The sequence below is a fragment of the Falco peregrinus genome, chromosome W, assembly GCF_023634155.1.
Source record: "Falco peregrinus isolate bFalPer1 chromosome W, bFalPer1.pri, whole genome shotgun sequence".
Taxonomy (NCBI): Eukaryota; Metazoa; Chordata; class Aves; order Falconiformes; family Falconidae; genus Falco; species Falco peregrinus.
In genome coordinates, this window is record NC_073743.1 from 18933098 (window position 1) to 18951329 (window position 18232).

General features: G+C 43.1%; 1 protein-coding gene across 5 annotated transcripts in view; it reads right to left on the minus strand.

The window, feature by feature from the left end:
• The window catches only part of LOC129782549 (E3 SUMO-protein ligase PIAS2-like), a 39856-nt gene extending 21985 nt beyond the window's left edge, over positions 1 to 17871 (minus strand). For 4 of the 5 annotated variants that reach the window (XM_055792602.1, XM_055792604.1, XM_055792603.1 and 1 more), the window contains exons 1-5: positions 17753 to 17871; positions 6543 to 7014; positions 3147 to 3231; positions 2461 to 2511; positions 2261 to 2351 (exon numbers count right to left, since the gene is read on the minus strand). In XM_055792602.1, the coding sequence (XP_055648577.1) occupies positions 2261 to 2351; positions 2461 to 2511; positions 3147 to 3231; positions 6543 to 7014; positions 17753 to 17776 (723 nt within the window). In that variant the 5' untranslated portion in view covers positions 17777 to 17871. Of the gene's footprint in view, positions 1 to 2260; positions 2352 to 2460; positions 2512 to 3146; positions 3232 to 6542; positions 7015 to 12221; positions 12293 to 17752 lie in introns of those variants that run through there. The other variant, XM_055792601.1, reaches the window with a different exon arrangement.
• Between the last annotated feature and the right edge of the window lie 361 nt (positions 17872 to 18232).

The following is an 18232-nucleotide window of genomic DNA, read 5'->3' on the forward strand; positions in this document are numbered from 1 at the left end:
TATATTAAAACAGGTGGAATCTGGTCCAGACCAAAAAAAAAATCTAGCATCAGAAAGCATGATCGGTCTTCTATCTAGCTATTTCTAACCTGCCCTGACATTTGATTTTGTCCTTTGAAAGGAGCCTGCAGCAGTCTGTGGAGGTTCCCTGAGAAGAAAAGCAAATTACCTTTAACTTTGGCGTTTTGTCTTGCCTGCAAGAGAAGTCAACAAGAGAATCGCTTGCTGTGGTGCGTTATATATAAAATCCTTGTTACTTGCCAAGACATCAGCATGCAAGGCTCTACATTTACTCCTTTTAAGTCAGAACCAACACTATAAGAGCAGGACACAGAAGAATACAAGAAAACAGTGTTAACATGAGTTGGCACAACCTGAAGCAGTACTGGCACACTGGCAGCATTTCTCTGAAGTTTCTGGTAAGGATTGCAGCCAAGGAGATGACCAAGAATGATTTACAGACATCTGCAGAGGCATGAACCACTATATCAGGGAAAGACAGAACAGTACTCAAGAACTGTACAAGCTGGCAATAGAGGCTGGCATCACTGATTAATTACCCAACACCAACACTACCAAGTTGGACAATAGTGGTCTTTCAGGCAAAGAAGTTATCTTACATTTCCTGCAACAGAAATGAACCAGAGGGATGCAGACAGTAACCAAATCAACAAAAAATGTTTACAGGAGGACTCAGACTGAGACTGTATTTGTCATTCAGCTCATAGTGAAGAAAGAGGAACGGAAGTTGCCAAGACAATAATCATTTATTCACTTTCTCACCTGAAATTCCTGCTGAACAGATTAAAGAATCCTAATGTGCAGGAAGAGCCTACAGGATGCAGGCCTAAAGCAAAGCAATAATCCAAGATGACAAACAATTTTTGCTATGACTATGACATGTTACACACAAAATGGATATCATAACACAGCATAGCAAGGTGTAAACTACACTAGCAAGACTGAGAATCAGTAGACATCAATGTCCACAAGATAACATCAGACCAAATTCTTTTTAGCAGGTTGCTTCAAGAAAGGAATACAATCCACAAAAGAAAATACTCAAGTTTAACACAGAGAACATAACTGGCAATTGCAGAAGATACTGACCAGAAAACATGAAAACTCCTCTTACACACTAAGGACAGAAGAACAGTGATGCAATGGTTAAAGAAGCAGGGGGAAGAAAAGCTAGAGCATTTCATTTAAACTGAGTAGAGGCAGTCATGGTTGCATATGGCAGAGGGGAGGGTACAGGGCAACACATCTGACACCCTAACAAGGTGACAAATGTTCTAAAAAGATTGTTTCACACCTCTCCACACAGCATTTTCCCAAACCCACTGCTGAAAAAACCCCTCTACTACTACTTTTCTCATCTTCTATAGCAGGTGTACTCAAACTACAGCCCCCCAAGGTCCTCAATCCAGCCCCCGGTATTTACAGAACCCCCCCCCCCCAACCGGGGGGGATGGGGGACTAAGCAGCTGCAGATGACTGCCTGCCACTTCATCTGTGTGCTGGCCCCCTGTTTAAAAAGTTTGAGGACCCCTGGTCTATAGCTTCCAGAACTATTTCAGAATGGGTTACATAAGAGTTTCTCTCTGTTCCATTGTACAGTGATACCTATTCCAGAGATTTTTCAATAATAGAGCTTTCCCCTCTTTGTATATATTCAAGCCTTGAGGCGACCTTGCCTACATACTAACTTCTGCAATATCAGATGCCACTAAAGTGTATGAGTGCCAATGCTGTTCTGTTCCAGTATCAGCAAACACTAGGAACTAGCACATGCCTGTTCCTCAGCCCCACAACAGACTCTGCTCCAACCAGACAGAAGCAGAGCAGCATAGGAATTTGTACACAAGGTGATACCATTCCCTCATTGAGAAGGGACTCAAGCCAATCAGAAATACAGATAGGCCAAACAGCAAGGGCTACTACCAATCAAGTCAAATTCAGTTCAAAGACCTTTGAGGAAGATTCCCCATGCAGACACTGGTATGGTTTTGACATTTTTGTTAACTGCAACAAATGAGGTTTGCTATAGGTGGCTAAAACACAATTAATCCAGCCATTACTATTATTACAGCCATTGGCTATTCTCACACAGCAAAGGTATAAATGATATGCCTAACATTAGCAACTACAAAAATTTGAGTGATAACAAACAACTTTATTGTTTTAGCAGGCTAACAACACAGAAAAAACACACCCCTCAATTCACAAAGCAGCCACAAATACATACAAACAAGCTTACCGGCAACGGAAACAGCTTTCCATTTACTTTAATACACAAACTATTAGGGTAATTATCTTCTTGAGGGCAGCTTGTCTCTGCTAGGCATAACCTATATCCCCAAAGAGATAAAGAGTCATTTCAAGCGTCACCACAAACATCTAGACTTATCTTAGAAGTCCTTAATTGGCTAATGTAACATAACACTATGAAAAAGGTACCTTAGCTGAACTTGGACTGTGTAGTCCTTCCTGCCCACTGGCATGAAGTCCCTGTGATAAAAGGGAAAGAAAAGTACCCATGTAGAAAGCAGATCTCATATTCCAGTCACATGCAGAAAGAACTGGCACTCCTGCCCCAACATCACTAACACATAGCTCAATAAAAGAAAAATAAGAGCCAAGAACAAGTCTTACGAGTGACACCTCTGTTTAGCTACTGCAAGTTAAGCAGAACTTTAGGATCAGCATCCTCTGTCAAGAGTTTATTGTTACTATAAAGCATGATGTTGCCAGAGAGGAAGAAAACCTATGAATTCTCCTGGCTTACACCACAGGTCTTACAACAACATGAACCCAGAGACAAGATAAAAACAACTTTCCATTCCTGCAGCCAGGAAACATGCAGGGAAGAAAAGCTTACCACCTCTCTAAATAGTCACAATTACTTGGAATCAAGTAATTGTTAGCTCTTTAGTGGCATAGGATTCACCCCAACAGCACATATAGTCTGTGCACAGTAGTTCCTGAAGAAAAACAGATAAGCTTGCATATGCAGAGGGATAAACTCAGCATAACTTTAGTGAAGATTAAGTGATGCATAAAATTAATCAAAGAAAACCCATGCTTTCTCCTGGAATTAACTTTGCAAAAGTTTACCTATGCTATGTGACATGCTTACTTCTTACCTGGAAATACAGATGTTTCTGACCTGTTGAGGTGTTAAAGCAAAGTTAAAACACTTCTCTTGGAACCTCTGAATACTGCTCTGTACTGTAAAAAAAGACGACACACAAAAGAGGTTTAGCCACAGTGATTAAAGTCATCAATAAAAACAGGATCTGCAATCAAGCTTTTCCTGGAACAAGGCGTAAGTCACTTAATACAATCAAATTGTGGTTGAACTGCATGTAACTCAACAGGAAAGCAATGGAACAAATCATTCATTCAACTGTATTCAGATGGCTTAATATCACATTACACTTCAGTACTAAAGAAGCTTGGCAAGCCATGTTATAATCCTTTCTCCCAAAGGAGAAAAGTTTAAACAAACAGAACAAAACACAACACTAGACACCTGATGAAAAGAGTACCACAGAGAAGATGCGTACAATTATTTTAATGTACTACAAGACAACAGTGTGTACCAGGAGTTGTTACAGACAGCTGGAAAATTACTCAATTCAGGAACAGCTAAAACCTTTGGGGAAGAAGGGAGGGAGCACAACCCCTAATGCCAGAGAAGCCAGCTAGACTTCATGTCTGGGAATTACCCCCAGTAGTATTTGGCAAAAAAATAAAAATAAAAACTTTCATATCAGAATCCTACTTGTCTGTCAGTGACAGGAAGCAGTAATATTTTACTATTAAGGGTTCATAGTATGTACATGTTACTTTTATTTCAGGTCATGACTTCTAATTTCTCAAGTCAAAAGAAAGTAGAAAGGTAGATTAGGCTTGTCCAACAGTTTAAAGTAACCAGCAAGAGGACAAATGCAAAAATAGCACAACTAAGCCAGACAAATTCAGAAGAGCTACACTGCCTTGTATTGATATGGAGAAATAGCATGAAATGGGGACAATGGACATCGATTGTGATTGTATATGTCTGCTCAAGGAATGTGGGTATGGTGACTAGTCATGGGTGTGGTGTTCATCACTTCGGGCATGCATGCTTGTGGAGGAGAGATCCCCCGTGCATCTGCACACAACAAACATACCTACTTTATAACTTTCAAGTTAGAGTCTAATTCCGCACATCAGTATACCATGTCATTCAGAGGTTCTCTATGCCCAGAAAGCATACACAAGAAGGGCACAGATGTGAAAGAGCCCAGGTGGAGTGAACATGCACACAGAGTTCCTCAAACAATTCAAAACATCTACATTGTGCACATATGCATGCAGACACACACCCCCCACAGATATAGCATTTTATATTTTAAAAGAATAGTTGAGCACATGTGAAAGATCATTGAATTATCAGAGTGGGTTAAAACTAAATCTCACACCTACACCTTCCCTTGTGTTCTCATATTAGTGCAAAAGAATACCTACTCTCATCCCTTTTGAAGGGTTGTAGTGAAGCAGACTATATTCCTAGCTCTGACCTACTTGTCTGTCTTCTGAATCCTTAATTATCAAACACAAAGCTTGTTTGTTCCATGTCCCAGTCACCCAGGTCTACTAACTGGGATTATAAACTATCCATATCAGTCTAAAAATATTAAAGGAAGCCTCATTTCTAAGTTTGCTCATGAATCCATGTAAAGAGTTATCTTCAGCCATTGTTCATATCCTTCTAACATCAGAAGGGCCCACTATTTGCATATCAAGCCGTTCCTCACACATATCTAAGTTGTTGTTCTGGCCGCTGCCAACTTCAGGTACTGTACTCTGGAAGGAGTTTGAAGGTAGAGTACTCTGTTAAATCAATATTGTCTCTCTTGCCCATGTCTTAAGGGAAACCAAAAGTTACAGGATTAGATAATCCTCACTCCTATGAAAATCAGGCAACGTGCAAAGAGCCTACAGTCTTCAAGGGAAAGAGGAAATTACATGCAGCTCTAACATGGTTATATCCCTGAGGAAGCATTCTCCTTTAAAAAAAAAAAAGGATCACTTCCAAAGTTAAGGAAAAGAGCTGTTAGGGAAATTCCTAGCATATCAACATCACCTCTAGATATCATTGACCAGGAAACAAAAGGTAACTGCATAGCAGAAATACAATGCAGAGCACACGCTGCATTATATGGGACAGTGATTATGTGGCTGGCAACTAGTCTGGTTAATATGAACCAACAGTTGCCCCATATCACAGAACAATTCAGGGAGCTAGTTAAGTTACTCCGCTATTGCACACAGCAAATATAAGCAAGAGTTAGCCAAGACATCGTGGCACTGACAGATTATCTCTGTAAAGATGATGAGGCAGCATGAACCACAGAGCTCCAACACCAAAGCAGCTACTGTACCAATACACAGGTTTGACATTAAACTCTAACAGGGTGTCACGATGCACAAAAGGGATACCAGGCATTGTAAATAATGCTTGTTAGTAACGTTTGCTTCTTTAGGTACTGGAGGATGACCAATGATCATTATAGGCCTCACTGAGGTACAAGTCATCAGCCTAAAAGGCTCAATTATCAGTTAAGAAAAAGAAATATTTAAAAGGATGCAAACAGCTTGCAAAATGCTGAAGTGTTTCTAAGCAATATATTTTCTACCATGTAAAATAAAACAGGTTGAATTTCAAGACAGAAACCAACATTACCAAAAATAATTGAATATGTTTAGGAGTGAGGCACTTGAAGCTAAACTGAGACTTCAGGTTACTGGGAAGACCAAGGTCCACTCTAAATTTTAAAATGCAGTATGGCAACAGCTGGGAAGCTGAGAAACTGTCACTAATCCAAGTACAAGGCTGAACTTTGCTGCACAAGGTATCTATTTCAGCACCAGATGTCAGAACCTGCAGAACTGCTGCAGTGAGATAAGTGTAAAGTAACAAACCGGTGAACTTGTTCTCTTTCCTTGTTGCAACTCACAAAGTACTGACCCTGAAATGCTTTCTCTGGTGGCCCCGACAGATGTGTCCTCACTTATACCAGGCAGAGACTTCAGGTCCAAATCTTTCAGCCAAAAGTGGAGGTTCAGACTAGATACCAGGAAGCATTTATTTACCAAGAGGGTGGTCAAACACCAGAACAGGCTTCCTAGAGGTGTGGTCAGTGCCCCAAGACTGTCAGTCTCCGAGGCATTTGGACAACGTCCTTGAATATTACTCTCTAATTTTTGGTCAGCCAGTTAGGTGGTCATTGTATGTACCTTCCAATTGAACTATTCTATTTATTATTCAAAAGACAAAGGTCTTTAATCATGATATTTACAAAAGAGAATACTATTTTCTGAAGTGCAGCTTGGCACTTCTGAGGACAAACAGTGAAGAGAGGGCAAGGGCAGAGATGAGAAGGGATTTTCCCCTTCTCCCCAGCTGCAAAAAGCCACTTACATCTGGACTTTGTACTGTCAGAAGCAACACCCATTTTGTTAATCAACCTGCAGAGCTATTAAATACTTACCTAGACTTGTAGGTTTTAGGAGCACATCAAGCACATCATAAAAAGGTAGGCTTTTCAGCCGAACATCAGGATGCACGGGTGGAATTGGAGGGGATGGCTGCTGCATCTCAAAGTGGGGCTCAGTATTCTGAAGGAGCACAGAACTGACAGGCAAGGAAGGAGACTGAGGTGTGAGCGAAGTTGAAGGGAGTGGGTGAATGCCAGCAACAGCCAGGTCAGGCTTGACAGAGGAACTACTGTCCAAATTAAAAACCAGCAGGTTTATAGCTGGTAAGTCCAGAAGTCCTTCAGTTGTCCTCGGGTACCGACGCCTATAGAGTTCTTGAATTTTTATCTGAACTGCTGGGCTGCAGCCGTCCTTCAGTAAGTTCATTGCCCTCATCAGGAGGTCATGTTTCCGCCCGCTTTTATTACATCCAGCAAACCCCAACAACACTTGTAGTTCAGAAACACGAAAACTTGAAGCCATATTCTAAAAAGAAAAGAGATAAACACAGGTGAATCAACAGTACCCCAAGTAGGACTCTGAGGAGCACTATGAAGCATCTGAACCTCCATTGTTCTCATTTCACCCTCGTTACCTTAGGTACTACCCATACCCTTACCCCACACAAAAGTATAGTTAGTTTAAAACAAAGAAACTAGGTGTCCAAGATTAAGGCTGTTTAGTTGTGTTAATTTCAAGAGATTTCTAATTGCTTCCACACTCAAACAATAGCGACAACAAACCTTAATGCAACCCATGCAGCACTACCTTAAATTCACAGGCAGAAGCATAAGCTCTAACACAAAATATCTGTCTCACTTCATGAAACAAGCAAATAAATACAAAAAAATAATCAGATGAAAGATTACCACCTGTTTTCCAACACATTTAAAAAATAATCAGGAAGCATTTAAGTTCTGCATAGTTTATTCTAAAAACATCCTTTATTTTTGAGCAGCATGTTAAAACACATGGACACAGACACATCGGGTTTCACTCCTGAAAGGATGACACAGCAAGAGACACTGTTTTTAAAAACCTACATTGTTATCATACTAACAAACTGTTTAACCAACATAACTGATTCTTCCAGAAGGTCACAGAAAGCTTCCTGCCCTTCTTGTATCGTGGGGCACTAAGATCTTCAAAGGAAATACCATTAAATTGGTTATCAGAGTTAGCTATAGAAGACTTTGAGCATTGAACTATGAAATTAATGAACAAAAATATTCTCATTAAAAAAATAAAAAGCCCACTATGCAACAGGAAGCAATCTTCTTACAGCTCAAGAGAGGCAGGGAGCTACTGGAGAGGGTCCAGCAGAGGCTACCAAGATGATGAGGGGTCTGGAGCATCATCTCCCTGATGAGGGAAGGCTGAGGGAGCTGGGACAGTTTAGCCTGGAGAGAAGACTGAGAGGGGATCTCAATGACTACAAATATCTTGAGGGTGAGTGTCAGGAGGATGGGGCCAGGCTCTTTTCAGTGGTGTCCAGCAGCAGGACAAGGGGCAATGGGCACAAAATGCAGCACAGGCAGTTCCATCTGAATATGAGGGAAAATTTCTTTACCTTGAGGGTGACAGCACTGGCACAGCTGCTCAGAGAGGTTGTGGAGTTTCTTTCGCTGGAGACATTCAAAACCTACCTGGACACAACTCTGTGCAACCTGCTCTAGGAGAACCTGCTTTAGCAGGGGGTTGGGCTAGATGACCTCCAGAGGTCCCTTCCAACCCTGACCATTCCAGGATTCTCCCCCTGTTACTAAAAACTAGTAACTCAGCATAGGCACATCATCTCACATTTTTATGAGCAAGGTCTCTTCAGAGGTATAGAGTTGTCCAGAATTATTCTAAGCAACTTCATTCCTATTTGTGGGACGACTCCACCATAACAAGGAGATTAAGTTTTAAAAATGAAGTAACATCTGCCTTTAATCTGTATTGCTGTACCATACTAACTCCAGACTCAAGGACTGGCAGGTGAAGGCCCTAAAAGGCAGTATATAGTAGTAGACATCCGGGATCATAAAAGATATTTTTAAAAACAGTTCAAGAGCTCATTGTTGAGTTTTAAATGGTAGCCCAATATACAACATTTAAAGCTTCAGGCATTGATTTCAGAAAGGATACAACTCAAAACACAGTGTTTGAGTTTACCTTCCCTAATCCTTACTATACAGCTACAGAGTTTACACCCAGGTATTCTAACATGGATCTGATCTCAGCTTAAGTTTTAACACAACTATGCTACAACCATGCAGTCATCCACTAAAAAAAAAGTCTGAGCTCCCCCTGTGCCCCTAGCTGCTTGCTCCTTCTCTCCTTAATGTTGAAAAAATTGCTTTTACAGTAAGATAGATCAGAGAATTGAGCCAGATGAAAACTGAACTCAGAATCATAGAATCATTTAAGTTGGAAAAGACCTTAATGATCATTAAATGCAACTGTTAACCCAGCACTGCCAAGCCCACCACTAAACCATGTCCCTAAGTATCTAAATGTCTTTTAAAACCCTCCAGAGATAGTGACTCAGCTGCCTCCCTGGGCAGCCTGTGCCAGGGCTTGACTACCCTTTTGGTGAAGACATTTTCCTAATATCCAACCTAAACCTCCCCTGGCACAATGTGAGGCTGTTCCCTCTTGTCCTGTCGCTTGTTCCCTGGGAGAAGAGCCCGACCCCCCTGGCTCCAGCCCCTCTCAGGGGGTTGTAGGGAGCCAGAAGGTCTCCCCTCAGCCCCCCCCTCTCCAGGCTGACCCCCCCCAGCCACTCCCCACAGCACTTGGGCCCCAGCCCCTTCCTGGCTCTGGACACGCTCCAGCCCCTCAGGGTCTGTCTGGGAGCAAGGGGCCCAGAGCCCACCGCGCCATTCCAGGGGCAGCCTCACCAGTGCCGAGGGCAGGGGGAGGGTCACTTCCCTAGGATGCTGTTTGCCTCCTTGGCCACCTGGGCACAAGGCTGGCAGCACTCCCAGTCCTTTCCCACCAGGCAGCTTCCCAGCAACTCTTCCCCAAGCCTGTTGCACTGCATGGGGTTGTTCTGACCTGAGTGCAGGACCCGGTATGCTTATCAGGCACACCACACCCTTTCCTCATCATTGAGAGGACAAGGTTACCCTATTTCAGATACTGAACTTCAACATTTCCAGACAGCCAGTTTAGGTATGGTGATACTTCTATCAAGTAACTACAAGAGAACTAACCCAGCAGTCTTCCAGCTGGTAATCCCCAACATCCCATCTATACATGCACCACAGACTCAACTGCCAGTGAAAGCAGGGTCACATTGCAGCACTGAGTGGCTCACTAACTTCTGAAGAAGCAACCAACAGCATACATGACCTTAATTTCATCCCAGCAACTCCTCTCAACAGCAAAATAATACTAGAAAAGAGGAGATTAAGACAGAACTGCATCCCATTTGCAACTTCTGGAGGCTAGTTTCTGTTGCAGCACTATCAAAACTAGGTGGCTGCAACAAGGCTTTTACTACCCCATACCAGGTTAACCTCAATAGGTAGTTCCCATGCCTTGCCTCAGCACAGCCACCAATCCCCCACAAGGTTTCAAAAGTTCATCTACTGTCTGCGTTGTTTCTTCATCCTCTTCATGCCAGTCCACCTGCTTTTCTCTCTCTCCCCCCCCCCCCCCCCCCAGCTTCTTCCAGGTATCTCTTCATCCAGTGCTCCCCTTCCACACCCCTTAGAGCTATTTAACTACTTAGCAGGAACCAGCCACAGCTGCACCTTATCCACATCAGCCAACCCACCACCCCTGAAGCCAGCCCACAGCTGGATATTAATGTTAATTAACCTGCCTTCATTCCTCTATAAGTTTCTACCTGGCATTCCCCTGCCACTTTTCCTTAGTCTCACAGTGAAACAGGGTGAAGAAAAAGTGTTTCAGTATTTCATAAAAAATAGCTTGAAGTACTAGAACAGTTTCATAGTCATGCCACATAAAAGTTTTGTTAGAAGATAATACTGATATGCCAGAATTTACTAAGAACTTTGTGTTGCATATATCCATAGATAGTTCCATAAGCTTGATGGCAACATCAGCTCAGCTCCTTTATTTCAGATGCTGGCAGTAAGCATGACTTTGGATTCTATAATCAGTATGTAAAGGATCATTTTATTCATTTGCAATGAGATTAAGGAAAATGTATTGTAAAATACTATTACCCTGCCTGCTAACTTCTGTACATTCCTGCAAATTAATCAAGGCGATATGTGCAGTCAATCATGCCTTGAAACAGCTAACATTTTACATGGAAATTCCACAAACTAGCATTTTGTTACAAGATTAATGTCATTTTAGTAGAAGACGCAGGCTGGCTTCAATACTGTAGTCAGCAAGATTTTAAATTGGCATCTCCATTAAAATGCTTGGTAGTACAAAAAAGCCCCAGTTTTGTTCATCAATACAAAAAATCTTACATATGCTTTTGAAAAGTCTTGTAAAAGTGAGTTTTGCTGAAAATAAACAAACAATGGCTTCTGCATCATTCTCCCCCTAAAGCTGATTCTATGTTCCCTTTAAGGCAACAACCACCACATGCATGAAAACACAGCTAGTCTGATCTACACGTTTAAGCTTATTACTCCATTTACTGATACATCAAAGTGAGCACTTGTTATAATCAATGAGGTTTTATGGAGGCATAACACATGCTTAGAAGCATTTATAATCATGGTGCAAGACATTACTTCCAACAAACCCCACCAGGTTATATTGCTGGAACCCCAAAATTGCAGAAGACTGCAGCCTAGCTATTAACATGCTTTTCATATCACTGAATTAAGATTAGACATGCAAGTTGTGTCATGTAAATTCCAGTTTTCTCTTAAGAGTTTTTACAGCTGCACAGCCCAATAAAAAGCTTTAACACAGAAGACCAAAGTAATTTTATTTTCAGTCTTTCTCCATGAACATAGAGTAGTTTGACAGAACTTCAAAGAAGGAAATCAGACCGGATAATTCATCGAATCGTAGAACAGTTCAGGTTGGAAGGAACCTTCAAAGTCCATCCAGTTCCACCCCCCTGCCACAGGCAGGGACACCTTCCACCAGACCAGGTGGCTCCAAGCCCCATCCAGCCTGGCCTTGGGCACTGCCAGGGATGGGGCACCCACAGCTGCTCTGGGCAGCCTGGGCCAGCACCTCACCACCCTCAGTTTCTTCCTTACATCTAAACTAAATCTCCCCTCTTCCAGTTTAAAGCCATTCCCCCTTGTCCTGTTGCTACAGGCCCTGGTACAAAGCCCCCCTCCAGCTTTCCTGTCAGGCCCTTTAGGCACTGGAAGGCTGCTAGAAGGTCTCCCCAGAGCCTTCTCTTCCCCAGGCTGAACAACCCCAACCCAGCCTGCCCTCAACAGGAGAGGTGCTCTAGCCTCTGATCATCTTCATAGCCTCCTCTGGACCTGCATATCCTTCTTATATTAGGGGTCTCAGAGCTGGACACGGTACTGCAGGTAGGGTCTCACAAAAAAAAAGTGGAGGGGAGAATCGCCTCCCTCAAACCACTGGTCACACATTCAAGTAATTCTATAGTGCAGAAACATTTTTTCCCCTGAAATTCATACTTGAAGGTTGTAAGAAATTTCACAGGGGTTTTTGTTTCTTAATTGTTAAACTATAGCAATCATGATTCATAAGCAGAAATATTGTTTTAAAGTATTAAGCCATAGGTGTACCTGGAATGGCATTCATTTCACAGTGATGATGATGTTAAGGAGTCCAGAAATGCTGATGCACTGCTGAAATTAAGGGTGGACACGTTTCAGAGCAAAGAGATCACAATATCTCTCAAATGAAATACGTGATTCTTCACACTCCCCCTGTCAAAGCTACCTACAATTTTAATAGTCATTGTACTTACATATATAAATGAAAGATAACCAAGAATGCCTGTTAAATTCTTGACATACATCTACAATAAGCACAAACAACTGTAGCTTCTATGGCAACCACAACTGCTCAAGTAGTGAACCCTGCACTTGAACCTGCAGAAGCAATCCAAGTCGACTCAAAAGTTATAGTCAGTCTGCACCTGAGAGCTCTGCTTCAGCCCCACTGGTTTCCATGTGTTTTATGAAGCATCTGAAGGCTATATAGGAAAGGGACATACCAAGGACCAACCCCACAAAACCTCATTCCTGGCTTTAAGCCCTCTTCTGGACACTCATAGCAGAGAAGCACATTTGTGACATCTTTTGCAATAAGTTTGCACACAGGCTGATTTATAGCAGGCTAGAAATGTGTAATACTGGTAAGAGCGAGCATCTTGTGTCTTGGGATGGTTGAAGATGTCTATGCTGACCCTAAATAGAAATATAAATGTATTCTGGAAGCTGATGTAACTATAGATAAAAATACTGCAAATCCTGGGAAAGAATGAAGACGTCACTAGTTAAATCTGTGTAAGTAGTACAGCAGAGTAAGAGCAGCTCTGAAGAGCACAACAGTTGATGCAAGCAGCATGACCATCAGGTCCTCAGCATTATAGGGATTTTTCTTTGGACTAACTCTAGCCTGGCTCCCAAATCAGGCATTAGTCTTCAGAGTTGCATGCACTCAACATAACAGTGAAATTCATAAATTAAATACTTGCGTTCATTTTATGCAAGACTCAAAACTTGAAGGAGAAATGTGGCTGCAATGAAATGGGTCCTCTCCCCCATCACTGTATCTCAGCACAATCATTTAAAGTTTGTTGTATCTAGAATAATTAACAATTAAGGCACCACAGTAAGCTTCACTGGTCTGAAAGAGTGGAAAGAGTGACTATGCATCTAGGAAGAACAGGGGAATTACATACAGATACAAGATAACAGTATATTATCATAGGTTATTAACAGTATTTTTCAGAGGTTATTTAATACACTCAATGTTAATTGCAACCTAAAGATCACTACATCAACAGAAACTTCAATATCTGTTCTTTCCATCATTTTAAGTTTACCCAGATCAACATACAGAATTTGATTTCTACATCAAACTCCCAAACTAGTCTGCATAAACAATCCAACATTATTAACATGGCTAAAATAAAACTGCATACAACAGTATCTGGCAATGAGCTTGACAAGGACACGTGAAAATAGCTGTTTTCTTCTTGGCTAACAATTTAACACTAAGCACTGCTCCACCTGGTAAACAGGCAAAGGCTGTTCATTCAGACTAGAAAAATAAAGGCAAGAGGAGTAGAAAGACACCAAGTCTGGTATGAACAAGAGATCCAATCACACAAGAATGAGACTTCAATTTCTGTATTTTAGTACAGTATCCAAACTGTATTGCTCTTCACATTTGAATTGCATGACTTCAGCACCAGGTGTGCAAGGGCAAAAATTAAGAGGTACTTAGAGCATTCATTAAACACTGATTTTCCAGTAAAATGTGTATGTCCCCCTTCCACATCAGACATATGAGCACACTTCCACCCCTTTCTCACTAAAATGAGGGGGTTTTCCACAACGGCCTCATTGAAATGGAAAACCAATTGCGTCACACAAATTAGTTTTGGCACAGACATATTCATTTGCCTATAAAGAGCTTTTTTTTTTCCCATAAAGATGAAACTAACACATTACTTCAAAACCTGATTAAATACTAACTGAGACTGAAGCCATTACCTTCTAAACTAGGGATCTGCAATGTTTCAAGGATAGCATGCACCCTGTACTATTTGTTTACAAATTAGTGTCAGGATGCCAGCAGAAACTTAGGGGACCCAAGAGACATTCTAAGTAATATATAACCAATCCACTTATCTGTGGTACTTTGCCAGGATGCAAACCATAGCTTCAAGCCAAATCTTGGTAAGTTCAGAATTTGTAGGAAGCTGGAATCATTTTCTCACAGATGGCTCTCAGAAGGAGCTGCAATTCCCCACTCCTGGGCCAATTCTGTTCAAAAACATGTTCAACATGTTATCTCTGGCCTCCACACTAGACTGCTGACTTCTGTTCCACATCTGCCTATGCCTGTGTAACCCCTTCGATATTCATCAGGCTGCTCATGAGTATTACAGATAAAATTATGAGCCACATTTAAAAGCACATCTGTGAACAGCAGGTCTGAAAATTGTATCTCAAAAACAAAAGGAAGATACAGCTGTGCTCACCATGTCTTCTCAGCAACTCCCCATTATTCCAGAAACGGGTAACCTATGGAGCTCAATAAATGCTATTAATTAAGGGTTAATCTAAAAGCCTGGAAGGGCAAGCCTTATGCTGGACATTTTCATCAGCATCTTGAAAAGTAGTGACTGCTGTTACAGCTACTTCTGAATCCTTTAACAAAACTGAGGATTTCAAAAAGGCACAATGTAACATCAGGTTCTTTTAAGTCTCTGTTTTCTTTCACTACAGCCTCTCAGTTCAAACCCTTTTCTGGGCTCCCCAGAACTTTTACTCTGAAGATCCAGAGGATAGCACAGACAAATACCAAAACGATCCTTTGCCCTGAGAATAGAAAAATGCTGCCCCTGCATGTTTCCCTCAAAAACAGAATTTAAGAGAGGACTCTGACCTCCCGCCTTTAGTCAGTCCATAACAATTTACTAAAATTCCACTCTCCACATTGCCCTAGCAGCCTTTTATAAGGCAGGTAGAGATCACATACTACAGGAAATTGCAATCAAGAGAGCAGCAAACAATACTGCCTGCCATAAAAACATCCCATACATTAAATCTATAAAGCAGCAGTTTAAGATCACTCATAAAGGTCAATTCACAAAATCTATTGGGGGAAGGGGATGCTGGTGTCTCTTCATTGGCCAAAACCAGGAAGAATTGGTTGTCTAAAAAAAAAAAAACCCACCACCAAAAAAAACAAACCACAAAAAAACTTAAACCTGCAAACCAAGTACCTGGTATTCAAGCAGACACGTTCAAATATATCCTCTTAAAAAAAAAAAAATCAGTAGAGTCCTTGAAGACATGAGGCAGTCGACTATATTCTCTTCCAAAAAAATATATATAGCTTTCCCAAAATGGACCATGAATTATTATCAGCCAGATGTTGAACATTTAGAGAAGCTCCAAGCTAACAGATTCATTTCACAGGTGCTCCAGTTTATAAATAAGATGAATGGGAACATCAAAAGACATTTCTTCAGACTAGTATTTCTTTAACTGCTGATACGTATTCCTCTGAGCAACAAAAGGGCAGTCCTGTAGTTGGCCTGGAACCCAGTTCCCTTTTCCCTCCATACTTCCTATGTTACTTTTGGCAAGCAACTCAGGTGCATATATAATTTCAAAAGGTATTTAGGCACCCAATTCTCAAACATAGTCTACCGATACTTATGCATATCTACATAAGTGATTATAGCACTTTGGAAAATGCAAATCACATCACCTGCTCAAGTCTGGGTAAGAGGAGCTACACTAAGAAGAGTTCTCTGCTACAACGTTTACACTGGGGGTTTAGCCAACTACCTAGCTACACCCTTTAAGAGACCTCAGAACAAGAGCTGAAAATGAGCAAGGAAACTAAACAAGAAAACAGGTAAACACCAACAAGTTAAAAACCACCTACACATTAAACTTCAGTAAGCCAACCCTCCTTAAACCTAAGACTGAGATAGAGCACTACTGTCCTCAAAGAAACTCAGTCCTTTCCACAAGATTTTTATACCTGAGCTGCTCAGCTACACCCCAGCCACTTCAACCCAAGCGGTATTAGTGCTGGAATAAGCCTTAGTGTAGGAAATTCTCTGGCAATTGCAGCATGTTTCCCACTGTTGGTCAGATTAGTCAGTTCAGCCATCAGCCCTCTCTCTACACTAAAGCCTAACTCACAGTGGTTCCTATTTAAGTGACTCTGATTCCTTCTGTAGAAAAGTCTAGGTCGGGGGGGTTCAGCGTGCATGCCGTATTCCCTCGGCGGCACTTCTGCAGGTGTGGATGCTGCAGAAGGGCAGCGTTCTCCTTCCAAACAAAGATACTCACAGATGGTTCAAGAAACATAAGGAAAATCAGAAACGATGCAGTCAGCTCTTTGTGTACACACCTTAAAATACAAAAGGCCAACCCCCCACCGCAAAAATCTGTTAGGAAAGTCCACAAGTGCAACACAAGACATTCAACTGAAGATAAAACAGATCTGAACAGAAACGGTGGATTTCACACTTCACTGGCGCCGTTTTCCCGGTTCGAAAGCGTTAATGAATTTTCAAAAAATCCAATAATGATTAGCGTTTGCCAAAAAAAAACCGAAACACACAAACACACACACTACAGTCATTATTCGGCATTTTCCCTTCAGCCGGCACTAAGGGCAGCAGGGCACGGAGCCCCGCCAGCCGCCACGCGAGCCACCGGCTTCCCGCCCGCAAGAGCCCAAAAGCCGTTTAAGATATCGGGAGGGGGGTTGTGGGGAAGAAGAACCCCACTAACAGCACAACCCACGCGGCGGAGCTGAAAAGCGGGCTCGCCCCCCGCCCCAGGGAAGTGACAGTGTAATAAGTAATTAAGGGTAATTTGCTGATCAAATGGACTTTTAACAAAAGGAATGATCTTGCAGCAACAGATCCGAGAACGTTCTGTCTGGCGAGAAAAGAGTTAACTGTTAACCATGAGGTTGGAGATGTACCTTCTCAAGGCCAATGTTAAACCATAATCTCATGTTACTATGACAACCTTCGTCTTCGTCTAGACCTTAGTGTAAAAATAGTTTAGTTTTGTAACATACAGCTTCTTGCTACGGGACTGAGAGCATAACTGTTTGCTTAAACCGGCCTTGAAGTTGAGAGTAAAAGCGCTGTGTTACTTGTCGGAATTTGCGAGCCTGAATGGAGCTGCGACTCCCCGGCCGCCCAGCGCTGTTTTTGCTTTCCTGCCTCAATAAATACTTAGTGAATTTATTTCGGACTCTAGTTATTTCAATTTCAACTATAACAACAGGGAGGGTTTTCCTCAGGGATGGCGCCGGCTCCCGCCACCCTCTGACAGCGCTCCAGGCGACCCCGCTTCCTCCCCGGGGAAGGCGCCGGCGGTTTGCGGCCGGCCGTAACGGGCTGGCTGCCGCCTCAACGAGAGGCGCCGCGGGCTCACCGCCCGCCCGGGCACGCACCGAGGGGCGCGGCGCGGGCTCCCCGAGAGGAAAGGCCGGGGGACGAGGTGGGTAAGCGCTCCCCCCTCCTCCCCACTCTGCCGCGGGAACGGCCAGGCGACATCTTGGCCCGCGTCTCCCCCCGCCGCCGCTTCTCCCTCCTCACCCGCAGCTCCTCGAGATCCGCCATTTTCTACCCACTGCTGCCGCCACCACCGGACGCTGCCGCTACCATAGTGCGCCCCGTGCGCGCCCCCGGAATATAACGGGGGAGGGCGGCAGCTGCGGGGTGGGGCGGCGGCTGCGGGGGGGGGCGGGGCCGCCCGCCCGGCCGCCTCTCCGCCCAGCGGGGCGGCCCCTGGGAAAACCGTGAAGGAGAACCAGCCGCTTTTTTGTATACACGCACCCACCGGTACGGGGCCGGGCTCCTCCGCCACCATCGGGGTCCCTAGCAGGCCCAGACCCGCGGGGCGGGCGGGAGAAGGCAGCCCTCCCCCCCCCGCCGGGCTCCGGCCTGGCATGAAAGCCAAGAGCATGCAGCCCCCCAGGGACAAGGCGACCCCCCGAGGGGCTGCTGATTTAAAGTATCAGTCACCAATATTCGAGTGAGCAGAGGTTATTTTTATTCGGCAGCGCTGGGTGCATG